The sequence below is a fragment of the Corvus moneduloides genome, chromosome 3 (genome assembly GCF_009650955.1).
Source record: "Corvus moneduloides isolate bCorMon1 chromosome 3, bCorMon1.pri, whole genome shotgun sequence".
NCBI classification, from domain to species: domain Eukaryota; kingdom Metazoa; phylum Chordata; class Aves; order Passeriformes; family Corvidae; genus Corvus; species Corvus moneduloides.
Window position 1 is genome coordinate 1,101,183 of NC_045478.1, and position 27,375 is coordinate 1,128,557.

The 27,375-nt window shown below is 61.0% G+C and overlaps 3 protein-coding genes across 6 annotated transcripts in view; 2 read left to right on the plus strand and 1 right to left on the minus strand.

Annotated features, from left to right (window-relative positions):
* Positions 1 to 973: 973 nt before the first annotated feature.
* Positions 974 to 15,918, plus strand: CCDC25 (coiled-coil domain containing 25). Of its 4 annotated transcripts, XM_032103289.1 has the most exons (9): positions 978 to 1,147; positions 2,648 to 2,695; positions 3,507 to 3,546; positions 6,732 to 6,783; positions 7,973 to 8,048; positions 10,092 to 10,195; positions 11,782 to 11,984; positions 14,177 to 14,222; positions 15,681 to 15,918. In XM_032103289.1, the coding sequence occupies exons 1-9, from the start codon at positions 1,123 to 1,125 to the stop codon at positions 15,708 to 15,710; spliced, it is 624 nt and encodes a 207-aa protein (XP_031959180.1). In that variant the 5' UTR covers positions 978 to 1,122; the 3' UTR covers positions 15,711 to 15,918. The 4 variants fall into 4 exon arrangements, with proteins under 4 accessions (XP_031959184.1, XP_031959181.1, XP_031959180.1 ...); XM_032103290.1 differs by lacking the exon at positions 2,648 to 2,695 and having other exon boundaries at positions 977 to 1,147; XM_032103293.1 differs by lacking the exons at positions 11,782 to 11,984; positions 14,177 to 14,222; positions 15,681 to 15,918 and adding an exon at positions 11,326 to 11,697 and having other exon boundaries at positions 974 to 1,147.
* Positions 15,919 to 19,278: 3,360 nt separating this feature from the next.
* On the minus strand, positions 19,279 to 25,300 carry SCARA3 (scavenger receptor class A member 3). The gene is given in 7 exon segments (XM_032103282.1): positions 19,279 to 19,783; positions 20,230 to 21,022; positions 21,024 to 21,271; positions 21,864 to 21,962; positions 22,894 to 23,013; positions 23,113 to 23,166; positions 24,974 to 25,300. Coding segments are annotated over 7 exon segments (1,761 nt in total). The 5' UTR covers positions 24,981 to 25,300; the 3' UTR covers positions 19,279 to 19,343.
* A 1,835-nt stretch (positions 25,301 to 27,135) lies between these two features.
* The window catches only part of CLU (clusterin), a 9,196-nt gene continuing 8,956 nt past the window's right edge, over positions 27,136 to 27,375 (plus strand). Inside the window, exon 1 of the mRNA XM_032104905.1 lies at positions 27,136 to 27,316. Within this exon, the coding sequence (XP_031960796.1) occupies positions 27,136 to 27,316 (181 nt within the window). The remainder of the gene's footprint in view (positions 27,317 to 27,375) is intronic.

Genomic DNA, 27,375 nt, shown 5'->3' on the forward strand with positions numbered 1-27,375 from the left:
GAAGACGGGAAAGAAAGGGGAGAGCGGCGGCTCTTGTCTAATTGGCGCTAATTGGCGCTAATTGGCGCTAATGGGCGCTTCTCTGCCAAGCCGCGGATGTTCAGCTCGGAGTGTTTGGAAAAGAAATCCCAACTCCCTTCCCCCCTTGGGAAAGGCGAGCAAAGCCCTGGGCGGAGGGAAGGAAAAGGTTGGGAAGTTTTGCGGTTCCCGACGCCTCCATTCCCTGAGGAATCCCCCGGAATCGGTGCCCAGGTGCTGCTTTTCCTGGAGTTTTGGGATAAAAAGAGGGAAAAGTGGGGAAGGGAAAGGGAGAAGGGGAAAGAGAAAAGGAAATGAGAGGAGAGAAAGGGGAGGAAAGAGGGGGAAATGGAGGGGGGAAAGAGGAGAGAGGAATAAAGGGGAAAGGGGAGAAAGAGAGGACGGAAATAGGGGAGAGAAAAGGGGGAAAGGGCGGGGAAAAGGGGAAAGGAAAGGGGGAGAGGGAAGGGAAAATGAAAGGGGAAAAGGGGAGGCAGTACAGGCAGAAGGGGAGGAGAAAAAAGGAAAGAAAAGGAAAAAAAAGGAAAAGAACAGGAGACATCGCCAGCGCACTGCGCATGCGCAGCTCACTTCGCCGTACGCTGTCATGGCCGCCCCTTGTATGCGCAGTGCCCTTTGCCGTACGGTGTCATGGCCGCCCCGCGCATGCGCAGATCCTTTTGCCGTACGGTGTCATGGCCGCCCCGCGCATGCGCAGCTCCTTTTACCGTCCGTTGTCACGGCCGTCCCGCGCATGCGCAACTCCATTTGCCGTACGGTGTCATGGCCTCCTACACCTACGCAGTTCCATTTCCGTACGCCATCATGGCCGCTCCGCGCACGCGCAGTTCATCCACCCGTAGCCTCCGTGCAGTTCTGCGCATGCCCAGCTCCCCGCTCGGGCCGTGACGTCATGAGGCGCCTCCCTCCGCGCGTGCGCAGTGCCCGCTCCGGCCGGGCCTTCCCTGAGGAGGAGGCGGAGGAGCCCCGGGACGGGCCCGGAGCGGGATTGGGATCGGGATCGGGATCGGGATTCCCGGGATCGGGAACGGGATTCCCGGGATCGGGAACGGGATCGGGATCGCGCCGACCCCCAGCAGCACTATGGTGTTCTACTTCACCTCCAACGGTGAGGGCGGCGCGGGAACAGCGACGGGAGGAATTTGTGGATGTGGGAATGGCTCCTGTGGGAAGGGACTTGGAATTCGGGCAGCTGCAGCCCGGGAACGCTTCCCGGTGTCCGACCTTTCCCTGGACACTCCCGGGTATTCCCTGGGAATTCCAGCGCAGCCGGGAATTCCTTCCCAAGATCCCAGCCCGAGCTCCCCTTTCCCACTGGAAGCCATTCCCTGTTTCCCATCCCTTTATCCCAAATCCCGGATCCCCTCCAGCCTCGGGAAGCGGCTCCGAGGGGAGAATTCCCGGGATAATTCCATCCCTGAGCTCCTGCAGGAAAGGCCCCTCCTTTTCCCGATCTTTGCGATTCCCAAAGCACTTCCAAGCCCCAAAATCCGGGATTTGCCTGAGTACAATCAGCAGGACAAGGAAATCCGGAGGTTCCTGAATTCCAGGGAATCCCCAAATCCACCCAAACCTCGATCCTGCTCCGATCCCGGGATCCCATCCCCAGGCCAGCCCCAAATCCCTGGATTCAGGAGAGCCCTGGGATTCCCGGGAACGTCGGCCGGAGATGTCTCAGGAGGGATCGGGATTGAGGATTTTGGGATGCCGGGAATTGCGGTGGGATTTGGGATGGAGCGGGGAGAGGAGAAGCTGCACAGCAGGAGAGCGGGGGGATCCTGGGATCCCGGGATCCCGGAATTCCAGCCTGGATTGGGTGGGACGGGACCTTCAATCCCATCCCATCCCGACCCCACGGTGATCCCGGGATGCTCCAAACTTTCCTTGGATCCGGGAATTCTCTGGGAATTCCAGCCCAGCCGGGAATCCCTTCCCAAATCCCAGCCCGAGCTCCCCTTTCCCACTGAAGCCATTCCCTGTTTCCCATCCCTTTATCCCAAATTCCCGCTCTCCCGGAGCCCCTCCGGCCTCGGGAAGCGGCTCCAAGGATTCCCCGGATCCTCTGGAATATCCCGAATTCCCGGGATTTCCCCAGCGCTGGGAGCATTCCCAGTTTCCCACCGGGAACCTTTCCCAAGGAGCTTTTCCATAGGGGACGAGCTCAGGGATTTCCCGGGATTTCGGACGGGAATAACCGGGAGCAGAAAAACCCGGGAATGGCCCCCGAAAATCTGGGAATTCCCTCCTTTCCTTGCGTTTTCCAAGGGAATCCCGGGACGGGCATTTCTCCCAGGTTTTCCCTCCAAGCCTGCAACGTTTGGAATTCCCGGTGGGAACATCCCAAGGAAAAGCCGGAGCGGGATTCGGGATCGGGATCCCCTTGGAGCGAATTCCAGGCTGGAATCGGAATCCTGGGAATTCCGGGGGGGTTTTCCATGGAAAAGCCGCTTCCCAAACTCCGGGGGGGGGGGGAGGGGGAGGGAATTCCCGAATTCCCTGCGGGGGGGGGAGGGGTTTTTCCATGGATTCCGCGCTGCCCTCGGGGCTCCTCTGGGGGCTCTTCCCGGGTTTTTTTTTTGGGATTGCGCTCATCCCGCTTTTCCCGCAGCCGTTGCCGCCGTTTACACCATCTACATGGGCAAGGACAAGTACGAGAGTGAGTGCCGGGAATTCGGGAATTCCCGGGAATTCCCTGGGATTCGGGGATCCCCCGGGATGGGATTGGGGTCGGCTCGGGGCCGGGAACCTTCCAGGGCTTTTCCGTGGGGTTTTCCAGGGGGTTTTCCATGGATTTTCCAGGTTTTCCATGGATTTTCCATGAGTTTTCCAGGAGGTTTCCGTGAATTTTCCATGGGGTTTTCCGTGGGTTTTCCATGGATTTTCCTGGAGTTTTCCAGGGGTTTTCCGTGGATTCTCCATCAGTTTTCCATGGGGTTTTCGTGGGTTTTCCAGGGCTTTTCCATGAATTTTCCGTGGGGTTTTCCATGGATTTTCCAGGGCTTTTCCGTGGAGTTTTCCAGGGGGTTTTCCATGAGTTTTTCATGGATTTTCTGTGGGGTTTTCTGTTGGTTTTCATGGATTTTCCATGAGTTTTCCATGAATTTTTCATGGGGTTTTCCATGGATTTTCCGTGACTTATCCATGGAGTTTCCCATGAATTTTCCACGGGGTTTTCCATGGAGTTTTCCAGGAGTTTTTGTGGGTTTTCCATGAGTTTTCCATGGGGTTTTCCAGGGATTTTCTCCTCTCCATGCAGGAGTCGATTCCTGCTGGGAACAGGGCTGGGAATTCCAGGATTGCCGGGGGGGGGCTCGGGAATTCCAGGATTGCCTGGGGGGGCTGGGAATTTTGGGATTGCCTGGGGGGGCTTGGGAATTCTGGGATTGCCTGGGGGGCTCCGGAATTCCGGGATTGCCTGGGGGGGCTCGGGAATTCCGGGATTTGCTGACTCCCGTTCCCATTCCCAGACGAGGACCTGATCAAGTACGGCTGGCCCGAGGACGTCTGGTGGGTGCCGGGAATTCCCGGGAATGCCGGGAATGATGGGATGGGAGCCCCTCGGGATCAGGAGCCCCTCGGGATCAGGAACCCCTCGGGATCGAGATCCCCTCGGGATTGGGAACCCCTCGGGATCAGGAGCCCCTCGGGATCGGGAACCCCTCGGGATCAGGAACCCCTCGGGATCGGGATCCCGGCTCTCCCTGGGAATTGCTTGGAAGCTTTTCCCGATGCTGGCAGAGCAGCAACCCCGGATCCCTTTCCCGGATCCCTTTCCCAGATCCCTTTCCCGGATCCCTTTCCCGGATCCCTTTCCCGGATCCCTTTCCCAGATCCCTTTCCCGGATCCCTTTCCCGGATCCCTTTCCCCGATCCCCTTTCCCAGATCCCTTTCCCGGATCCCTTTCCCGGATCCCTTTCCCAGCTCCCTTTCCCAGCTCCCTTTCCCAGATCCCTTTCCCGGATCCCTTTCCCAGCTCCCCTTTCCCGGATCCCTTTCCCAGATCCCCTTTCCCAGCTCCCTTTCCCAGATCCCTTTCCCGGATCCCTTTCCCGGATCCCTTTCCCAGCTCCCCTTTCCCGGATCCCTTTCCCGGATCCCTTTCCCAGCTCCCTTTCCCGGATCCCTTTCCCGGATCCCTTTCCCGGATCCCTTTCCCAGCTCCCTTTCCCAGATCCCTTTCCCGGATCCCTTTCCCAGCTCCCTTTCCCAGATCCCTTTCCCGGATCCCTTTCCCGGATCCCTTTCCCAGCTCCCTTTCCCAGATCCCTTTCCCGGATCCCTTTCCCAGCTCCCTTTCCCAGCTCCCTTTCCCGGATCCCTTTCCCAGCTCCCTTTCCCAGCTCCCTTTCCCAGATCCCTTTTCCGGATCCCTTTCCCAGCTCCCCTTTCCCAGATCCCTTTCCCGGATCCCTTTCCCAGCTCCCTTTCCCGGATCCCTTTCCCGGATCCCCTTTCCCGGATCCCTTTCCCGGATCCCTTTCCCGGATCCCTTTCCCGGATCCCTTTCCCAGCTCCCTTTCCCGGATCCCTTTCCCGGATCCCTTTCCCAGCTCCCTTTCCCGGATCCCTTTCCCGGATCCCTTTCCCAGCTCCCTTTCCCAGATCCCTTTCCCAGCTCCCTTTCCCAGCTCCCTTTCCCAGATCCCTTTCCCGGATCCCTTTCCCAGCTCCCTTTCCCAGCTCCCTTTCCCGGATCCCTTTCCCAGCTCCCTTTCCCAGCTCCCTTTCCCAGATCCCTTTTCCGGATCCCTTTCCCAGCTCCCCTTTCCCAGATCCCTTTCCCGGATCCCTTTCCCAGCTCCCTTTCCCGGATCCCTTTCCCGGATCCCCTTTCCCGGATCCCTTTCCCGGATCCCTTTCCCGGATCCCTTTCCCGGATCCCTTTCCCAGCTCCCTTTCCCGGATCCCTTTCCCGGATCCCTTTCCCAGCTCCCTTTCCCGGATCCCTTTCCCGGATCCCTTTCCCAGCTCCCTTTCCCAGCTCCCTTTCCCAGATCCCTTTCCCAGCTCCCTTTCCCAGCTCCCTTTCCCAGATCCCCTTTCCCAGATCCCTTTCCCAGATCCCTTTCCCAGATCCCTTTCCCGGATCCCCTTTCCCGGATCCCTTTCCCGGATCCCTTTCCCAGATCCCTTTCCCGGATCCCCTTTCCCAGATCCCTTTCCCAGATCCCTTTCCCGGATCCCCTTTCCCAGATCCCTTTCCCGGATCCCTTTCCCAGCTCCCTTTCCCAGATCCCTTTCCCGGATCCCTTTCCCAGCTCCCCTTTCCCGGATCCCTTTCCCGGATCCCTTTCCCAGATCCCTTTCCCGGATCCCCTTTCCCAGATCCCTTTCCCAGATCCCCTTTCCCGGATCCCCTTTCCCAGCTCCCTTTCCCAGCTCCCTTTCCCAGATCCCTTTCCCGGATCCCTTTCCCAGATCCCTTTCCCGGATCCCTTTCCCGGATCCCTTTCCCAGCTCCTTTTCCCAGATCCCTTTCCCAGATCCCTTTCCCAGCTCCCCTTTCCCAGATCCCCTTTCCCAGATCCCCTTTCCCAGCTCCCCTTTCCCAGATCCCCTTTCTTCCCCCGCTCGCTTCCATCCCATTCCCGACCCATTCCCGGTTCTTTGGGAATGTCCTTGGGATGCAGCCCCGAATTCCCTGAGCTCACCCCGGCTCCTCTTCCCCCTTTTCCCATCCCCCTTTTCCCATCCCCCTTTTCCCATCCCCCTTTTCCCATCCCCCTTTTCCCTCCCTTTTCCTCCCTCTTTCCTTCCCTTTTCCCTCCCTTTTCCCTCCCTTTTCCCTCCCTTTTCCCTCCCTTTTCCCTCCCTTTTCCCTCCCTTTTCCCTCCCTTTTCCCTCCCTTTTCCCTCCCTTTTCCCTCTTTTCCCTCCTTTCCCTTTTCCCCATCCTTTTCTCCCTTTTCCCCACTTTCCCATCCCCATTTCCCCCATTCCCATCCCATTTTCCCCCTTTTTTCCCCATTCCCGTCCCTTTGCCGTCCCCTTTTCCCTCCTTTCCTCCTCTTTCTCCCTCTTCCCTTTTCCCCCTTTCCTTTTCCCCCATTCCCATCCCTTTCCTCCATTCTTTTTCCCAATCCCTTTTCCCCCCTTTTTTCCCCCCTTTTTTCCCCCCTTTTTTCCCCCCTTCCCCCCCATTTCACCCCCCTTTTTTCCCCCCTTTTTTCCCCCCTTTTTTCCCCCCTTTTTTCCCCCCTTTTTTCCCCCCTTTTTTCCCCCCTTTTTTCCCCCCTTTTTTTCCCCCCTTTTTTCCCCCCTTTTTTCCCCCCTTTTTTCCCCCCTTTTTTCCCCCCTTTTTTCCCCCCTTTTTTCCCCCCTTTTTTCCCCCCTTTTTTCTTCCCCTTTTTTTTCCCCTTTTTTCCCCTTTTTTCCCCCTTTTTTCCCCTTTTTTCCCCTTTTTTCCCCTTCCCATCCCATTTTCCCATCCCATTCCCACCCTCTTTTCCCCCATTTTTCCCCATTTTCCCCTCCCATTCCCACCCCTTTCCCCCTTCCCTGCTTATCCCAATCCCAATCCCAGCCCCTCCCTCGCCATTCCCGGGAATTCCCCTCCCCGGCCTCATTCCCAGCGGGATCGGGATCCCTCGGGATCGGAGCCTCCGGAGCCCCGGGGCGGGGGAAGGCTCGGGATGGGCTCCGGGGCCGGGATTGCCCGGAATTCCCGACGGAGCGCTGCCGGAATTCCGCAGGTTCCACGTGGATAAACTCTCGTCCGCCCACGTCTACCTGCGGCTGCACAAGGTGAGCCCGGGAAAAGCGGGAAAACAGCCGGAAAACAGTGGGAAAACAGCCGGGAAAAGTGGGAAAACAGCCAGGAAACAGCGGGAAAACACCTGGGAAACAGCGGGAAAACAGCCGGGAAACAGCGGGAAAAGAGGGATAACACCCGGGAAAAGAGGGAAGACAGGGATAACTCCTGGGAAAAGCGGGAAAGCACCCGGGAAACAGCGGGAAAAGCGGGATAGGCCCTGGAAAAGCGGGATAAAACCCGGGAAACAGCGGGAAAACAGCGGGATGGGCTCCGGGAAAAGTGGGAAAACAGGGATAACACCCGGGAAACGGCGGGAAAACAGCGGGAAAACACCCGGGAAACAGCGGGAAAAGAGGGATAACACCTGGGAAAAGTGGGAAAACAGGGATAACCTCTGTGAAACTGCTGGAAACAGTGGGATAACTTCCGGGAAACGGTGGGAAAGCACCCGGGAAAAGAGGGAAAACACCAGGAAAACAGCGGGATGGGCCCCGGGAAACAGCGGGAAAACAGGGATGGGCCATGGGAAAAGAGGGATAACACCCGGGAAACGGCGGGAAAAGCAGGATATGCCCTGGAAAAGCGGGATAGCACCTGGGAAACAGCGGGATAACAGGGATAACACCCTGGAAAAGAGAGAAAACAGGGATAACAGCCGGGAAACTGCGGGAAAAGAGGGATGGGCCTGAGGAAAAGTGGGAAAAGAGGGATAACACCCGGGAACAGTGGGAAAAGAGGGATAGCACCTGGGAATAGTGGGAAACAGTGGGATAACCCCTGGGAAAAGCAGGAAAACAGCCGGGAAACAGCAGGAAAACAGCGGGAAAACCCCTGGGAAAAGCGGGAAAAGAGGGATAACCCCCAGGAAAAGCAGGATAGGCCCCGGGAAACTGCGGGAAAAGCGAGATAAGCTCTGGGAAACAGCGGGAAAAGAGGGATGGGGCCCGGGAAAAATGGGAAAAATGGGCTAGGCCCTGGAAAAGCGGGATAACCCTTGGGGATAACAGTGGGGAAAGAGGGATGGCACCGGGCAAAGCGGGAAAAGCTGGGATTTCCCCCAGGAAAATTGGGGTAGTCCCTGGGAAAAGCGGGATATCCCGTGGGAAAGCTCGGGAAAAGGCGGGAAATCCGCTGGGAATTCCAGAGCGATCCCGGAGCCGCCGGGAATTCCGCCCGCAGGGCCAGACCATGGACGACATTCCCAAGGAAGTGCTGAGCGACTGCGCCCACCTGGTGAAGGCCAACAGCATCCAAGGTGCCGGGAATGGCGGGAAAAGGGCGGGAAAAAAACGGGAAAAGGGCGGGAAAAGGGCGGGAAAAGGGCGGGAAGGGCCAGGAAAAGCCTGGGAAAAGCCAGGAAAAGGGCGGGAAATGGGTGGGAAAAGCCTGGGAAAAACAAGGAAAAGAGCGGGAAAAGCCTGGGAAAAGCCCAGGAAAAGGGCGGGAAATGGGTGGGAAAAGTGCGGGGAAAGCCAGGAAAAGGGCGGGAAAAGGGTGGGAAAAGCCTGGGAAAAACAAGGAAAAGAGCGGGAAAAGCCTGGGAAAAGCCCAGGAAAAGGCCGGGAAATGGGCAGGAAAAGGGCGGGAAAAGCCAGGAAAAGGGCGGGAAAAGGGTGGGAAAAGGGCAGGAAGAGCCAAGAAAAGCCTGGGAAAAGCCGGGAAAAGGGCGGGAAAAGCCGGGAAAAGGGGCAGGAAACGGGCGGGTTCTGGCCTGGAATCCCGGGAAATCCTGGAAAAGCCCAGGAAATCCTGGAAAACCCCAGGAAACCCCAGGAAATCCTGGGAAATCCCAGCCTGCAGAGCAGGTTCAGGATTTGGGATCCCACTCCCGAGAGGATTCCCTGGAAATGCCGGGGAAGCCCCGGATCCCTGGCGAGGAGCGGCCGCCGTTCCCGGGATTCGCTTTTCCCTGGGATCGGAGCCTCCCCTCCCCCCCGGGAGCTTTTCCCTCGGGAATTCTGCTCCATCCCTGCCATTCCCGGCAATCCCGGGCTGCTCCTGCTCCGTTTTCCGGAGCTGCTCGGGAGCAGGAGCGGTTCCAGCAGGGATTTTGCCCATTTCTCCCATTTTTCCCACTTTTTTTGCCCATTTTCCCCGCATTTCCCCTTTTTTTGCCCCATTTTTTCCTGCTTTTCCCACTTTTTTTTCCGCTTTCCTGACTTTTTCCTCACCGTTTTCCCGCTCTTTTCCCTGTTTCTCCCTCTTTTCCTTCCTTTTCCCCCTTTTCCCTCTCTTTTCCCTCTCTCCCATTCCCTTTATCCCTCCATTCCCATCTCCTTTTCCCGCCCTTTCCCGGCCCTTTTCCCACCCTTTCCCACTTTTTTCCCACCCTTTCTCCCCCCTTTTCCCACCCTTTTCCCGTCTTTTCCCTCCTCTTTCGCCACCTTTTTTCCCATTTCTTTTCCCGCCCTTTTTCCCACTGTTTTTCCCCTTTTTCCCACCCTTCCCCCTCTCTTTCCTGCTCTTTTCCCACCTTTTCCCGGCCCTTTTCCCACCTTTTCCCCCTCTTTTTCCTGCCCTTTTCTCCCCTCTTTTCCCACCTTTTCCCCCTTCTTTCCCCGCCCTTTTCCCACTCCTTTTCCTGCTTTTTCTCCCCTCTTTTCCCACCATTTCCTGGCCCTTTTTCCCACCCCCTTTTCCCCCCCTTTTTCCCCCCTTTTTCCCCCCTTTTCCCCCCCTTTTTTCCCCCTTTTCTCCCTTCTTTTCTCCCTCTTTTCTCCCTTCTTTTCTCCCTCTTTTCCCCCCCTTTTCCCACCATTTCCTGGCCCTTTTTCCCCCCCTTTTCCCCCCCTTTTCCCACTGTTTCCTGGCCCTTTTCCCGCTCCTTTTCCCACCTTTTCCCTCTTCTTTTCCTGCCCTTTTTCTGGCCCTTTTTCCTCTCTTTTCATGCTCTTTCCCCTTCTTTTCCCTCCCTTTTCCCTCCCTGTTTTCCCACCCTTCCCCCCTCTCTTTCCCTGCCCTTTTTCCACCATTCCCATCCCCTTTTCCCCCCTTTTCCCCCCTTTTCCCCCCTTTTCCCCCCCCTTTTCCCCCCCCTTTTTCCCCCCTTTTTCCCCCCTTTTTCCCCCCTTTTTCCCCTTTTTTCCCCCTTTTTTCCTGCCTTTTCCCCTCTCTTTCCCCACCCTTTTCCCGCTCTTTCCTGGCTCTTTTCCCACCCTTCTTCCTTTTCTTTTTCCCTCCTTTTTCCCACCCCTTCCCCACTCTTTTCCCCCTTCTTTCCCTTCCCTTTCCCTTCCCTTTCCCCACTTTTCCCCCCCTTTTTTTGCCCCATTTTTTCCCCCTTTTCCCCCATTCCCAGGCTGCAAGCTGAGCTCCGTCACCGTGGTTTACACCCCCTGGAGCAACCTGCGGAAAACGCCGGACATGGACGTGGGGCAGATCGGATTCCACCGGCAGAAGGACGTGAGAGCCCCGGGAATGTGGGAATTGGGAATCTGGGAATGGCCCCGGGGATCCTGGGAATGGCCCTGGGATCCTGGGAATGGCCCCTGGGATCTGGGAATGGCCCTGGGATCTGGGAATGGCCCCTGGGATCCTGGGAGTGGCCCTGGGATCTGGGAATGGCCCTGGGATCTGGGAATGGGGGCCCCGAGAGCAGGGAATGTCCGATGGGATGCAGGGAATGGTGTCCCTTGGGATCAGGGAATTGTCCCCCCAGCACCAGGGAATGTCCGATGGGATGCAGGGAATTCCCCCTGGGATCCCGGGAATCCAGGCCCCAAATTCTGGCCCATTCCCGGGAATTCCCGGCTGGGTTGGGAATTCCCCGGAGTTGGGGCCTCCGGGCTCTGCGGGGTCCGAAGGAAGCTCCGGAGCCGGGAAGGGCGGGAAGGGATCCGATCCCATTCCGGGGGCACGGACGCATCCCGGGATCCCAGAGCCGCCCCCATTCCCGGATTTTTCTCTGCAATTCCCGACTTTCCCAGCACAAACCAGGACGGGGCGGTTTCTCCCTTGGGGAACCCCATTCCCGTTCCCATTCCCGTTCCCATTCCAGTTCCCATTCCCCATTCCAGCTTCCAGTTCCCATCCCCATCCCTGTTCCCGTTCCCAGTCCCCTGTTCCCATTCCCGTTCCCATCCCAGTTCCCATCCCCATCCCTGTTCCCGTTCCCAGTCCCCTGTTCCCATCCCACTTCCCATTCCCATCCCCATTCCCATCCCCATTCCCGTTCCCATTCCCAATCCTAGTTCCCAGTCCCCATTCCCAGTTCCCGTTCCCATTCCTAATCCCCATTCCCAGCTCCCATTCCCAGCTCCCATGCCCATCCCTGTTCCCGTTCCCCATCCCAGTTCCCAGTTCCCATTCCCAATCCCCATTCCCATTCCCCCATCCCCATCCCCCATTCCCATTCCCCCATTCCCATTCCCAAATTCCCATTCCCCCATTCCCGTTGCCCAGGTGCGCTCGCTGATGGTGGTGTCCCCATTCCCATTCCCACATTCCCAAATTCCCATTCCCATTCCCACATTCCCATTCCGTTTCCCCCATTCCCATTCCCACATTCCCAAATTCCCATTCCCGTTGCCCAGGTGCGCTCGCTGACGGTGGTATTCCCATTCCCAAATTCCCACATTCCCAAATTCCCATTCCCGTTGCCCAGGTGCGCTCGCTGACGGTGGTGTCCCCATCCCCATTCCCACATTCCCACATTGCCAAATTCCCATTCCCGTTGCCCAGGTGCGCTCGCTGACGGTGGTGTCCCCATCCCCATTCCCACATTCCCACATTCCCAAATTCCCATTCCCGTTGCCCAGGTGCGCTCGCTGACGGTGGTGTCCCCATCCCCATTCCCACATTCCCACATTCCCAAATTCCCATTCCCGTTGCCCAGGTGCGCTCGCTGACGGTGGTGTCCCCATCCCCATTCCCACATTCCCACATTGCCAAATTCCCATTCCCGTTGCCCAGGTGCGCTCGCTGACGGTGGTGTCCCCATCCCCATTCCCAAATTCCCACATTCCCAAATTCCCATTCCCGTTGCCCAGGTGCGCTCGCTGACGGTGGAGCGGAAGGCGTCGGAGCAGCTGCGGCGCCTGGAGCGGACGCGCGTGGAGCGCTTCCCGGACCTGGCGGCCGAGCGGGAATGCCGGGATCGGGAGGAGCGGGGCCGGCGCCGGGCGCAGCTGCAGGAGCTGCGCAGGGCCGAGAGGGACGAGCTCCGGAGGAAGAAGGAGCTGGAGGAGCTCCGGTGGGAACGGCCGGAATGGAGCAGGGAGCCGGGGAGGGAGCCGGGGATCCATGGAGGGATGGAACCATGGATGGATGGAGGGATGGATGGATAAATCCATGGATACGGATGGGAGGGAGGGATGGATGGATGGAGGGAGGGATGGATGGATGGAGGGATGGATGGAGGGAGGGATGGATGGATGGAGGGATGGATGGAGGGATGGATGGATGGATGGAGGGATGGAGGGATGGATGGAGGGAGGGATGGATGGATGGAGGGATGGATGGATGGATGGAGGGATGGATGGAGGGATGGATGGAGGGATGGATGGAGGGATGGATGGAGGGAGGGATGGATGGATGGAGGGATGGATGGAGGGAGGGATGGATGGATGGAGGGATGGATGGATGGATGGATGGATGGAGGGATGGATGGATGGAGGGATGGATGGAGGGAGGGATGGATGGATGGAGGGATGGATGGATGGATGGAGGGATGGATGGAGGGATGGAGGGAGGGATGGAGGGAGGGATGGAGGGATGGAGGGATGGATGGATGGATGGAGGGAGGGATGGAGGGAGGGATGGATGGAGGGATGGATGGATGGAGGGATGGATGGAGGGAGGGATGGATGGAGGGAGGGATGGATGGATGGATGGATGGATGGATGGATGGATGGATGGATGGATGGATGGAGGGATGGATGGATGGAGGGATGGATGGATGGATGGATGGATGGAGGGATGGAGGGATGGATGGATGGAGGGATGGATGGATGGATGGATGGATGGATGGAGGGATGGATGGAGGGATGGAGGGATGGAGGGATGGATGGAGGGATGGATGATGGATGGATGGAGGGAGGGAGGGAGGGATGGAGGGATGGATGGATGGAGGGAGGGATGGAGGGATGGATGGAGGGAGGGAGGGATGGAGGGATGGATGGATGGAGGCAGGGATGGATGGATGGATGGATGGATGGATGGAGGGAGGGATGGAAGGTGGGATGGATGGATGGATGGAGGGATGGGTGGATGGAGGGAGGGAGGGATGGAGGGAGGGATGGATGGAGGGAGGGATGGAGGGATGGATGGAGGGATGGATGGATGGAGGGATGGATGGAGGGAGGGATGGATGGATGGAGGGATGGATGGAGGCATGGATCCATGGATGGAGGGAGGGATGGAGCGATCCATGGATGGAGGGATGGGTCCGTGGATGGATGGAGGGAATGAATCCATGGATCCATGGATGGAGGGGGAAGGGATCCGTGGAGGGATGGAGGGAATGGATGGATCCATGGATCCATGCATAGAGGGATCCATGGATGGAGGAATGGATGGAGGGGGGGATCCATGGGTGGATGGATGCATGGATAGAGAGATGGAGGGATCCATGGATGGAGAGAGGGAATGGATCCATGGAGGGATGGATGGATTCATGGATCCACGGATGGATGGATGAATCCATGGGTGGAGGGATGGATTCATGGATGGAGGGATGAATCCATGGGTGGAGGGATGAATCCATGGATCCATGGATGGACGGTGCCTCCAGGGTTTCTCCGGCTCCAGGGTTTTTCCCGGGATGATCCCGGCGGCTCCTCCTGGGCATCAGGCAGGGAGAGGGGGTTGGGAATGCTGGGGGGGAGGGGAGGCTGGAATTGCCTCTGGAATTCCCTCAGAATTTCCCCACTTCCCTCTGGAATTCCCCCTGGAATTGTCCCTGGAATTGCCCCAATTCCCTCTGGAATTGCCCCTGGAATTGCCCCTGGATTTACCGCTGGAATTGCCTCTGGAATTGCTTCCAGAACTGCCCCTGGAATTGCTCCCAATTCCCTCTGGAATGTGCCCCTGGAATTTATCCCGAGGAATTCGCGCTTCCCGGGATTCCCTCGGGAGCTCCCCGAGCTCCGCCTCTCCCTACGCGCCCCAAAAACCGGGATTTGAAGGAAAGCCGGGATTTGCCCCGGGATCCGGGCTCGGAAAACAGGGATTGGGGCGGCCGGGCTCCCAAATCCAGGATTCGGGATTTTCCAGCTGCGGGATCCCAGGAAAAACCCTCGGGAAAAGCCAACTCGGGGTCCATGAGCGAGGGAGCAGCGGCCGAATTCCAGAGGGGAAAATCCCTTCGGATTTCTGGGATTCGAGCCCCGGCTTTCAATGGGGATTCCGTGGGAAACGTGGGATAACCGGGAATTCTCCCCGCAGGAGCTACTCGTCGCTGATGAAGGCGGAGAACATGTCCTCCAACCAGGTGAGCAATCCCGGAATTCCGGGGAAAGGGACGGAATCGGCGCCTGCCCAGGGCCCTTCCCAAGGGGGGATCCCGGGAGGAGCCGGGGATGGGAACGGGAATGGGAATGGGATGGGATTGGGAATGGGATTGGGAATGGAATGGGAAGGGAATGAGGAATGGAATGGGATGGGGAATGGAATGGGATTGGGATTGGGAACGGGATTGGGAATGGGAATGGGATGGGGATGGGGATTGGGATGGGATTGGGATTGGGAATGAGATTGGGAATGGGATTGGGAATGGGATTGGGAATGGGATTGGGAATGTGAACGGGATTGGGAATGGGAACGGGATTGGGAATGGGAATGGGATTGGGATTAGGATTGTGAGTGGGATTGGGATGGGAATGGGAATGGGATTGGGATGGGAATGGGAATGGGATTGGGAACAGGATTGGGATGGGAATGGGAATTCCCAGTGCTCCCATCCTGAAGGAGAGGAGCCGCTGGAGCTGGGAATGGGAACTGGGAATGGAAACAGGGAATTCAAACTGGGAATGGGATTGGGATGGGTATTTCTGGATCTTCCATCCCGAGGGAGGAGCTGCCAGAGCTGGGAATGGGAACGGGATTGGGAATGGGAATTCCCGGTGCTCCCATCCTGAGGGAGGAGCTGGGAATGGGAATGGAAACAGGGTCTGGGAATGGGATTGGGATTGGGAATTCCTGGAGCTCCCATCCCGAAGAAGGAGCCGCTGGGGCTGGGAATGGGGCTGGGAATGGGGATGGGATTGGGAATGGGAATGGGAATTCCCGGTGCTCCCATCCCAAGGGAGGAGCTGGGAATGGGAATGGGAACTGGAACGGGATTGGGATTGGAAATGGGATTGGAATGGAAACAGGGAATTCGAACTGGGAATGGGATTGGGATCAGGATTGGGATCGGGAATTCCCGGTGCTCCCATCCTAAGGGAACAGCGGCCGGAGCTGGGAATGGGAACTGGGAATGGGATTGGGAATGGGATTGGGATCGGGAATGGGAATTCCCGGAGCTCCCATCCCAAAGGAACAGCGGCCGGAGCTGGCAATGGGAACTGGGAATGGGAATGGGATCGGGAATGGGAATTCCCGGAGCTCCCATCCCAAAGGAACAGCGGCCGGAGCTGGGAATGGGAACTGGGAATGGGATCGGGAATGGGAATTCCCGGAGCTCCCATCCCGAGGGGGGGGGGAGGAGCCGCCGGGGGCCGGGAAGTGTCCAAGGAACACTTGGAGCCCCCCGGGATCCCGGGAAGTGCCGGGATGGGATCGGGATCATCCCGGGGCTCCCTCCCCCCGCTCCAGCCCGGCATTCCCGCCGCGCTGGGCTCCGATTTCCCGGGAATCGCCGCAATTCCCGGGACTCGCCCGGAGCCGCGGGAATTCCCGGCCATCCCCGTTCCCGCATTCCCGGTTTTTTCCCGGTTTTTTCCCGCAGGACGGGAACGACTCCGACGATTTCATGTGAAGCTCCCGGCCCGGGAACGCTCCCGGCGCTGCCGCGGCCGAAAGAATTCCCGGGAAAACGAACTCCGCCTCTGGAAAACGTCGGGAATGCGCGGCCGGATCCGGCCCCGGGGGCGCTCCCGGCCCCGCTTTCCCAAGGACGATGCGAGGGATTTCCCGGGAATGGGGGAGCTGGAAAAGCGGAGCGAACAAAGCCTGGGCTCCGGGAACCCTCTGGAATTCTTCCCGCCGGGAATTGTCGGGAAAGCTCCGCCCTGGGGATGGGGGATGGGATTCTTCGGGAAAAGCTCCGGCTCGGGATGGGGGGGGTTGGGATTCCCTTTGGAATTGCGCTGAGTTCCCACCGTTCCCTGGGAAACGGGGCGGGAGAATCCCGGGAATTCCTCGGGATGGTCCCTGCAGCTTTTCCGGGATCCCGGCAGGAAAAACCCCGGGAGGGGTTTGGGGGAAAAGCGGGAAAAGGGAAGAGCTCCCTCGGGAGCCGGAAATGCGGGAATATCCCAGGGATCGCAGCTCGGAATTCCCTGGGCTCTGCATCCCGGGAATGGGACCCGGGAATGGGACCCGAGAATGGGATCCGGGGATGGGACCCGGGAATGGGATCCGGGAGCGCTCCCGGATCGGTGGGAAAAGGAGACGGCTCTGGAATGTGGGAAAGGGGGAATTTGGGAATGTGGGAAAGGGGGAATGTGGGAATGTGGGAGAGCTGAGGCCGTTCCCGCCTGATCCCGGTGGGAATGGGGGAATGGGGGAAGGAGCCGCTCCCGCTCCAGGAGCGTTCCCGGAGCCTTTCCCTGGAATCCCGGGGCTCCGGATGCGGCCGCGGGATGGGATTGCTGACATTCCCGGGATTGCTGACATTCCCGGGATTGTCCCGTGCGATGGGGATCCCAAACACCCTCTGGATCCGTGTCCGTAGGGATGGGAGTCCTCGGGATCCCCCTGGATCCTTTTCCATGGGAATGGGGATCCCAGACACCCCCCGGCTCCTTTCCCGGGGCTGGGATTCCCTGGATCCTTTCCCAGGGCTGGGATTCCCGGGATCCTTTCCCAGGGCTGGGATTCCCTGGATCCTTTCCCTTGGATCCTTTCCCAGGGCTGGGATTCCCCGGATCCTTTCCCAGGGCTGGGATTCCCTGGATCCTTTCCCCAGATCCTTTCCCAGGCTGGGATTCCCGGGATCCTTTCCCAGGTCCCCGTTTTCCTTCCAGGACGATCCGCAGGGACGTTCCCCCGTCAGCATTCCCGGCCCGTCCCATTCCCGCTTTCCCGAGGGATCCCGGTCGGTGCTCCCGGTGTTCCCGTGGAATTCCCGCCCTGGCACCGGGGCTGGGCCCATTCCCGAGGTTTTCCTGGGGCTTCGGGAACGCTCGGGATGAGGGATCCGGGGATCCGCAGGGGCTGGATCGGCGCCTTTGGAGGGTCCTGGGCTCCACCCCAGAAGCCGGGAAGAGTTTGGGGTCTCCCACCCCAAAAACCGGGAATGGTTGGGGTGTCCATGTCCCCCATTCCCAAAATCGGGAGGGTTTAGGGTGCCCCACCCGGGCCCGGGGAGGATTTTCGGTCTCGGATCCCCCCAAATTCCCCGAAATCCTCCCCAGATCCCATCGGGATCATCCTAAATCGCACCGGGATGATCCCAAACATTCCTGAGGTGCAGCCCCTCCCAAATCCTCCCTAAATCCCACCGGGATGATCCCAAATCCCATCGGGATGATCCCGAACCTTCCCGGAATGATCCCAGCCCGGCCCCATCCCCGCAATGAGTTCCCGGTCTCAGATCCCCCCAAAATTCCCCAAATCCTCCCCAAATCCCATCGGGATGATCCCAAACCTTCCCGGGGTGATCCCAGCCCGGCCCCATCCCTGCAATGAGTTCCCGGTCTCAGATCCCCCCAAAATCCCCCCCCCAAATTCCCCAAATCCCATCGGGGTGATCCCAGCTCTTCCCGAGGCTCAGCCCTTCCCAAATCCTCCCCAAATCCCACCGGGATGATCCCAAATCCCAGCGGGATGATCCCGAACCTTCCCGAGGCTCAGCCCTTCCCAAATCCTCCTCAAATCCCACCGGGATGATCCCAAATCCCAGCGGGATGATCCCGAACCTTCCCGAGGCTCAGCCCCCCCCCCCAGATCCTCCCCCAAATCCCACCGGGATGATCCCGAACCTTCCCGGGGTGATCCCAGCCCGGCCCCATCCCTGCAATGAATTCCCGGGACTCGGCCCCCCCCGCCCCCAAAATCCCCCCCAAAATTCCCGGAACCCCCCCCCAAAATTCCCGAAAATCCCCCCCCTTTCCCTGCCCCCGCCCCCGCGCTGCTTTTCCAGCTGCTTTTCCAGGGCCGGGGCCGATTTTTGGGATCAAAACAGGAAACGGAGCTGCCAACACCAACACAGGGCGCGGGCACGGAATTCCCGGGATGAGGCTCCGCGGGCCGGGAAAGGGGCACGGGACCCCCCCAAATCCGGGGTTTGGGATCCCAACTCGGCTCCTTCCCGTCAGAATTCCCAGATTTTGGAAGCTGATGCCTGGGATGGGGGAAGGGGGGGTGGGGATGGGATCCCCCCCAAATCCGGGATTTGGGGTCGGAGTTCCCGGATCTGGGAATCAGCGGCGCGGAGCATTCCCAAGTCCGCACTGCCCTGGCCTTTCCCAGTATTCCCAGTACTCCCAGTACTCCCGGAATTCCCAGTCCGGGAGGCGCCAGGGACCTTTATTGAGGTACCGAGGGGGGGGGGGACAAAGGCCCGGCCCAGCTGAGCCCAGCCCGGACCCCCCGGCCCGCGGGGACCCCCCCCCCCCCCGCTTCCCAATTCCCAAATCGATTCCCAGCGGATTCCCGGGAGCGTGGACCGGCCCCGCGCCCCGAACTGGGAGAACTGGGAGGGACTGGGAGCCCTCGGTCCCCTCCCCCGCGCTCGGGGACGCTCTGGGGACAGCGGGGCCCGGTCCTGTCCCCGCCCGGGGGTGGCACCGGGGGGTCCCTGTCCCTGTCCGGGGGTGGCACTGGGAGGATCCCAGTTCCTGTCCCAGTTCCTGTCCCTGTCCCGGGGTGGCACCGGGGGGTCCCTGTCCCTCTCCCAGAGGGGGCACTGGGGGTCCCTGTCCCCGTCCCTGCCCCAGTTCCTGTCCCGGGGGTGGCACTGGGAGGATCCCAGTTCCTATCCCAGTTCCTGTCCCGGGGGTGGCACTGGGAGGATCCCAGTTCCTATCCCAGTTCCTGTCCCGGGGGTGGCACTGGGAGGATCCCAGTTCCTGTCCCGGGGGTGGCACCGGGACCCCCCTGTCCCCATCCCGGGGGTGGCACTGGGAGGATCCCAGTTCCTGTCCCTGTCCCCATCCCGGGGGTGGCACTGGGAGGATCCCAGTTCCTGTCCCCGTCCCCATCCCGGGGGTGGCACTGGGAGGATCCCAGTTCCTGTCCCTGTCCCCATCCCGGGGGTGGCACTGGGAGGATCCCAGTTCCTGTCCCTGTCCCCATCCCGGGGGTGGCACTGGGAGGATCCCAGTTCCTGTCCCTGTCCCCATCCCGGGGGTGGCACTGGGAGGATCCCAGTTCCTGTCCCCGTCCCCATCCCGGGGGTGGCACCGGGACCCCCCTGTCCCTGTCCCGGTGCCGGTGCCGGTTCCCGTCACGCTCCGGGGGCCCCGGGCGGTCCCGGCAGTCCCGGGGCTCCCCTGGGCCCGGGGTCCCCCTTGCTCCCCTCGGGCCCCGCCGGCCCCGCGGCTCCGGGGCTCCCGGGCATTCCCGGTTTTCCTCTCGGCCCGGGCGCTCCCGCCTTTCCCGGCTCTCCCGCGGGCCCGGGGACACCGGGATCGCCCTTGGGCCCCGCGGGGCCCCGCGAGCCGGGGATTCCCAAGCTTCCCTTGGAGCCCTTGGAGCCGGGAAAGCCCCGGGAGCCCGCGGGGCCCCGCTCCCCCTGCGGCCCGGGCGGGCCCGCAGATCCCGGCGGTCCCGGCGGTCCCGGCGATCCCAAAATTCCGGCGTCGCCCTTCTGGCCTGGAATTCCCGGGGCGCCCCCGGATCCCGCATCGCCCCTGAGGCCGCGGGGCCCCGGGAGGCCCGGAACGCCTGGAATGACAGAGGGGATGGAGGGAATGCGGGAATTCCGCCCGGGGGACGCTGCTCCAGTGGGATCGGGAAGAGCTGGGCTGGGACAGGGAGCTGGGGACATTCCCAAATCCCGCCGCTTCCCGCTGCTCATCCCGAGCGCTGCGCTCCCTGCTGTCCCTGGGATCCGCGTCCGTGCGATGCTCCCGGTGCCATCCCGGTGCCATCCCGGTGCCATCCCGGACCTCGCAGCGGAGCTTTGCATCCTCCTCCACCTTCCTTGGGATCAGGATCCCCGAAACCCCCCCAAACCCCCCAAATCCAGAGAAGGGCCAGCTCTCTCTGGGACGCCCCCACGTCCACGGGACGATCCCGGCACCATCCAGGGATCATTCGGCCCCTCCTCCCACCCGCCTCGGGATCAGGATCCCACCCCAATCCCGGGAATGCCCCCCATTCCCGCGGACCTCGGAGCGCGGTGACGTTCCGGAGCGCCTCCCGGTGCCGCGCGTCCACCGCCTTCATCTCCTCCACCGCCGCCGACAGGTTGCGGACGTCGAATTCCAGGCGGGCGCCCAGGATCCCGGAGCGCTCCCGCAGCGCTCCCGTGGCCTCCTGGAGCTTCCCGAGGGATCGGTTGAGCTGCTGCAGCTCCTCGGCGTGGGCGCGGAAGCCCAGGGAGCAGGAGAGGCGCACGGCGTCCAGGAAGCGCAGCATGCCGCGGACGTGCCCGCCCGTGGCGCCCACGTTGGCCGCGATGGTGCCGATCTCCAGCTCGTGCGATTCCATGCGGGATTCCAGCGCCCGGAACCGCTCCTCCGTGCGGTCGCGGCCGTGGCCGTGGTGGTAGCGCAGGTCCTGGGCGTTGTCCTGCTGCTCGTCCAGCTGCGAGGAGACGTTGTCCAGCCCCAGCTGCAGCCCCAGCAGCTGCAGGGCCAGCTCGTGCATCCCTTGGGAATTCCACGCCGCTTCCCGCGCCGCCGCGCCCAGCCCGGCCTGCAGGCTCCGCAGCAGCTCCGCGCTCCGGGACGAGGCCGAGCGGAGCGAGCCCAAGGCCCGGGAGAAGTTCTGCCACTCGGTCACCGCCCGCTGCAGCGTCAGCGTCTCCTCGTCCGCCTTCCCCTGGAGCGCCCGGAGCCGCTGGGAATTCTGCGCCAGGCTGGAATTCAGCCGCTCCACGGCCGCTGCCGCCTCCGAGCGCTGCCGGGCCAGGCCCTGCAGGGAATTCTCCAGGCGGGAAGCGACCGCCTGCCACCCCCCCCGCCCGCTCCCGCAGCCGCTCCAGGCTCCGGTTGACGTTCCCGATGGACGCGGAGCAGTTTTCCAGCCCGCCGGAGATGGAGGAGCCGGCGGAGGAGAGGCGGGCGTGGCTCTGGGAAGTTCGATCCAGGAGGATCTCCTGGGCCAGGAGCATCTTCTGGATCTCCTCCAGCTCCCGCTGCAGCTCCGAGAGCTCCCGGCCCAGCGCCGCCGTGTCCCGGCACGCGGAGCCGTTCCCGGTTTTCTCGCCTGAGCCGAGGAGAGGATCCGCCCGTTATCCCAGCCCATCCCGCTTCCCGGGCCTGGAGGAATCCGCGGAGCCGCTCCGAGGTCGGTGCCCGACTCCAGGCCGGGCTGGGCGGGAATCGGAGCCACCGCGACTTGGGAAGGGGCCCCTGGATGCAGCCGGAGCCCTGGGGGCCGTTCCCACCCGGATCCCTCTGGAATTCCCGGGTTCCATCACCCTGGAGCGGGCACTGGGAAAATCCCAATCCCAGCTTCCTCCTGATCCCGCAGGAGGTCCCTTCCCACCCGGATCCCTCTGGAATTCCGGGATTCCATCACCCTGGAGATGGGCACTGGGAAAATCCCAATCCCAGCTTCCTCCTGATCCCACAATTCCCACCCGGATCCCTCTGGAATTCCCGGATTCCATCACCCTGGAGATGGGCACCGGGAGAGCTTCTCCAAAGCCCCATCCCACCAACCGCACCCTTGGGGTGTGACCGACATCCCTGCCCAGAATCCCGGGAAAAAACAAAAGCAGGGATTTGGCTGGAAGAGGGGAGGAGCTGGAAAAGGGAGGAATCCCTGGAAAAGGCGCCGGGATCGCAGCGCTCACCCAATCCCTGGAGATGCTCCTGGAGGGAGAGGATTTTCCGCTCGTAGAAGCTCTGGGATGAGCCGATCTCCTCGGAGATGGAATCGACCTTCCGGAACACTGCGCGGGAATCCGGGAAGTCAGGGAGCCGGGAATGGCGGCTCCATCCGCGCTCCGCTGCCACCTGCGACTGCTGGGACTGGGAGGGGCATTCCCAGGAGATTCCAGGCGTGGGATTTGCCAGAACTCCTCCGGGATTCCCTCCCTCGGGAATTGCCATCCCTCGGGAATTGCCATCCCTGGGAATCACCTGGGATCCGACCTCCTCCGGGATTCCCTCCCTCGGGAATTGCCATCCCTGGGATCCTCCTGGGAATCACCTGGGATCCAACCTCCTCCGGGATTTCCATCCCTTGGGAATTTCCATCCCTCGGGAATTGCCATCCCTGGGAATCACCTGGGATCCGACCTCCTCCGGGATTCCCTCCCTCGGGAATTGCCATCCCTGGGATCCTCCTGGGAATCACCTGGGATCCAACCTCCTCCGGGATTTCCATCCCTTGGGAATTGCCATCCCTCGGGAATTGCCATCCCTGGGATCCTCCTGGGAATCACCTGGGATCCAACCTCCTCCGGGATTTCCATCCCTTGGGAATTTCCATCCCTCGGGAATTGCCATCCCTGGGAATCACCTGGGATCCGACCTCCTCCGGGATTCCCTCCCTCGGGAATTGCCATCCCTGGGATCCTCCTGGGAATCACCTGGGATCCAACCTCCTCCGGGATTTCCATCCCTTGGGAATTGCCATCCCTTGGGAATTGCCATCCCTGGGATCCTCCTGGGAATCACCTGGGATCCGACCTCCTCTGGGATTCCATCCCTTGGGAATCACTGGGATCCAACCTCCAGGCGATTCCCGAGGTTCCCGTGGATCAACCCCCCCCCCCCCCCCCAGGATAATTCCCGAGCTATCCCAGGAGCCGCTGGAGCCGCCCCACCCCGATCCCGATCCCGATCCCGATCCCGCGTTCCCGGCCCATCCCGGCTCACCCAGCGCTCCCAGCACGGCCACGGCCACCAGGAGCATCCCGGAGAGGCCGAAGAGGATCCTGACGGACGCGCGGAGCGAGAGATTCCGGCGGCACCGGCGGCAGCCGCTCCGGGATCGCCCTGGGAAAGGGATCCCGGGAAAAGGGATCGGGATCTCGGGATGGGGCGGCTCCCGACAGCCCCGTTCCCGGCCGGAATCCCGGCATTCCCGGTCCTCACCTCCCGCTGCGGAGCCGAAGGGCGGCATCTCCTCCTCCTCGGCTGCCTCGGCCGCTGCGAGGGAAAGGAGCGGGATCAGAGCGGCTGGATCCCATTCCCGGGATCCCGGAGATCCCCAGATCCCATTCCAAGTATCCCTGAGCTCCTGGATCCCACTCCCAGGATCCCAGAGGTCCCAGATCCCATTCCCGGGATCCCAGAGGTCCCAGATCCCATTCCCGGGATCCCAGAGATCCTAGATCCCATTCCCGGGATCCCAGAGGTCCCAGATCCCATTCCCAGGGTCCCAGGAATCCCAGGTCCCATTCCAGAGGTTCTCGGGATCCCTGAGTTCCCAGATCCCATTCCTGGGATCCCTGAGTTCCCAGATCCCATTCCCAGCATCCCAGAGATCCCAGATCCCATTCCCAGGACCCCAGAGATCCCAGATCCCATTCCCAGGGTCCCAGGAATCCCAGATCCCATTCCAGAGGTTCTCGGGATCCCTGAGTTCCCAGATCCCATTCCCGGGATCCCTGAGTTCCCAGATCCCATTCCCAGGGTCCCAGGGATCCCAGATCCCATTCCAGAGGTTCTCGGGATCCCTGAGTTCCCAGATCCCATTCCCAGGGTCCCAGGAATCCCAGATCCCATTCCTTGGATCCTGGAGCTCCCAGATCCCGTTCCCGGGATCCCTGGGGACCCCCCAGCCCGGCATTCCCAAGGAAATCCAGGAGTCCCCCCCGGAGGACAAATCCCACGGGAAGACATCGGGGTCCCCACGGGAATCCGGGCACCCCGAGGGTGAGAATTTGGGAATTCCGCTTGGATTTGGGACAAGAGCAGGAGACGGAGGCGGGAAGGGCTCCCGAGCGGATTCCTGGATTCCCAACCCTCAAAATTGTGGGAGCGAAGGGAAAATTCCCGGTGCCCCTCGCTGAAGGAAGGGCTGGAAAATTCGGGATGCTCCGGGAAGAGTTCCCAGCTCCCGGGGCCTTCCAGGATTCCCAGCCATAAAAAATCCCATGGAAGCCAAGGGAAAATTCCCGGTGCTCGGAGAGGAAATTTGGGATTCCGGCAGGGATTTGGGTCCCCCTTCCCGCGCTTCCCAAATTTCCCTGCGGGTGGGACGTGTCCGGAATTCCCAGTGCCGGCATTCCCAGAATCCCAGAGCTCGGCATTCCCACCGTGATCCCCTGGATCCTTCCCAAATTTCGGAGGGAGGGGGAGGGGGTACGACTCCCCCCCCTCCTCATCCCAAGGCTTCCCGGGATTTTGGGATTATCCCGGGTGGGTTTTCGGGATTATCCCCGGTGGGATTTTGGGATCTCCTCCCTCATGGATTTTTGGGATATCCCTGGGTAGGTTTTTGGGATTCCTCTGGGTGGGTTTTTGGGATTCCCCCCGGTGGAATTTTGGGATTCCCCCAAGGGGGTTTTTAGGATTCTCCGGGTGGGTTTTTGGGATCATCCTCTGGAGCAGATTTTTGGGATTCCCCGGGTGGGTTTTTGGGATCCTCCCGGGTGGGTTTTTAGGACTCCTCCAGGTGGAATTTTGGGATCTCCTGGGTGGGTTTTGGGATACCCCCGGGCGGATTTTTGGGATTCCTCCAGGTGGGTTTTTAGGATTCTCCGGGTGGGTTTTTGGGATCATCCTCTGGAGCGGATTTTTGGGATTCCCCGGGTTGGACTTTTGAGATTATCCCGGGTGGGATTTTTGGGATTATCCCGGGTGGGATTTTGGGATTATCCCTGGTGGGATTTTGGGATTATCCCGGGTGGGATTTTTGGGATTATCCCGGGTGGGATTTTGGGATTCTCCCTCCCCATTCCCGCTTTTCCCTCTCCCGAGCCCCCCAATCCCGCGGGATCCTCGGGCTCACCTCGCATCGCCCCCAGCGCGGGCCTCAGCGCCCCAATTCCCGCATCCGCCCTGGAATTCCTCTTCCCGGAGAAGTTCAGGGAGCGGCTCCCCCGCGCCGGCCCCGCGCTCCCGAAACTTCCCGGGGAGCGCTCGGAATTCCCGGCGGGATCGGAGCGGCCGCCGCGCCCATGCGGGATGAGCGTGGAAAAGCGGGAATGGCGCGGTCCGGGCTGGCCCGCGGCCCCAAAAAGCGGGATCGGGATCGGGGCTGGGAAAGGAGGGACCGAGGCCGAGCCCGCCCCCAGGGAGGAACAAATGGGCGGAACCCGGGAATTTGGGAAAAGGGGCTGGGATGGGGGGCCGGGAGCCCGGGAAGGGGGATCTGGGAGGCTGGGATAGGGAATGGGGCTGGGATCGGGATGGGGGCGTCGGGACGTGGATGTGGGGTGGGGAGAGGGGACGGGTTTGGGATCTGATCCCTGGATTTGGGCTGGGGAGAGGGGACGGGTTTGGGATCTGATCCCTGGATTTGGGGTGGGGAGAGGGGACGGGTTTGGGATCTGATCCCTGGATTTGGGGTGGGGAATAGGGGACGGGTTTGGGATCTGATCCCTGGATTTGGGGTGGGAATAGGGGACGGGTTTGGGATCTGATCCCTGGATTTGGGGTGGGGAGAGGGGACGGGTTTGGGATCTGATCCCTGGATTTGGGGTGGGGAGAGGGGATGGGTTTGGGATCTGATCCCTGGATTTGGGGTGGGGAGAGGGGACGGGTTTGGGATCTGATCCCTGGATTTGGGGTGGGGAGAGGGGACGGGTTTGGGATCTGATCCCTGGATTTGGGGTGGGAATAGGGGACGGGTTTGGGATCTGATCCCTGGATTTGGGGTGGGGAGAGGGGACGGGTTTGGGATCTGATCCCTGGATTTGGGGTGGGAATAGGGGATGGGTTTGGGATCTGATCCCTGGATCTGGGACAGGGAATAGGGGACGGGTTTGGGATCTGATCCCTGGATTTGGGGTGGGGAGAGGGGATGGGCTTGGGATCTGATCCCTGGATTTGGGGTGGGGAGAGGGGACGGGTTTGGGATCTGATCCCTGGATCTGGGACAGGGAATAGGGGACGGGTTTGGGATCTGATCCCTGGATTTGGGGTGGGGAGAGGGGATGGGTTTGGGATCTGATCCCTGGATTTGGGCTGGGGAGAGGGGATGGGTTTGGGATCTGATCCCTGGATTTGGGCTGGGAATAGGGGATGGGTTTGGGATCTGATCCCTGGATTTGGGGTGGGGAGAGGGGATGGGTTTGGGATCTGATCCCTGGATTTGGGACAGGGATGGGAAAGTGAATTTGGGGATCCTGGGAACGGCCCCTGGATTTGGGGATCCCGTGTGGGGAACGGGGTCTGGGATGTGGGCCCTGGATCTGGGATCCTGGGAATGGCGCCCGGATCAGGGTCTGGGATCGGGATCCGGGTCCCGGCTGGCTCCGTTCATTCCCAGCTCCCGGCTGATCCCAGGTCGGTGCCGTGGGATGGGATTCCCATGGGATCGGGGACATCCAGAGGCGCCTCAGGACCCCCCTCCCCCCTCAGGGAATTAAAAAATCCCAGGAATTCCCACTGAGCCCCCCTCGGGCTGCGTCCGCAGCTCATCCCATGGCATTCCCAGATTTTGGGGGATCCCGGGATGTTCACCCCCCCCCACCCCCATCCCTGAGAATTCCCTGGAGCTGATCCCGAGGTGTCCGAGGCTGATCCTGGCTCGTGGATCAGAGGTTGGGATTCCCGGGATTGGGCACCCCCAGGGCTCCCGGGGACTGCCTGGATTGGATCCCTCAGGGATCCTTTCCCGCCTCCGTCATTCCGGAATTCCGGGGTTTTAAGGGCAGAGGGGCTTGGAGAGATGGAGCTGGGGAAAAACGGGAAAGGGCGATCGGGAACCTTGGGAAGGAGCCTCGGGAAAGCTCCCGGAAGGCACCAGCGGGGACTCGGCCCCCATCAGAAATTCCTTGGATGCGGGGGCAGGAACGGCCTTGGAGCGTTGATATCCCAAAGAATTCCCGCTTATCTCCCCGTTCCCAGCGGCTCCAAGGACTTAACCCCATCCTGGGCTGCAGCTTAAACCCGGTTTAATGAAGGCAACGAGGGGCGGGAAAAGAGGGAAAACATTCCAGGACTTCCATGGGGAAGCGGGAGCCCCCCGAGCGGATCGGGAATGGCGGCTCCATCCCGGATTTCCCGGGAAAAGCCGAGCCCAGCCCGAACCAGTCGGAGCAGGGAGATGTCCTTGCCTGGGCCTGGCCAGCGGAGCAGGAGGCTGAGCCGGGCTTAGTGCGGCCTAAACGCTCTGCCGGGCCTAAACGTCCCTCAGTCCTGACTTAAAGCTTCAACGGTTCTAAAAGGTCCCAAATCTGCCTAAAA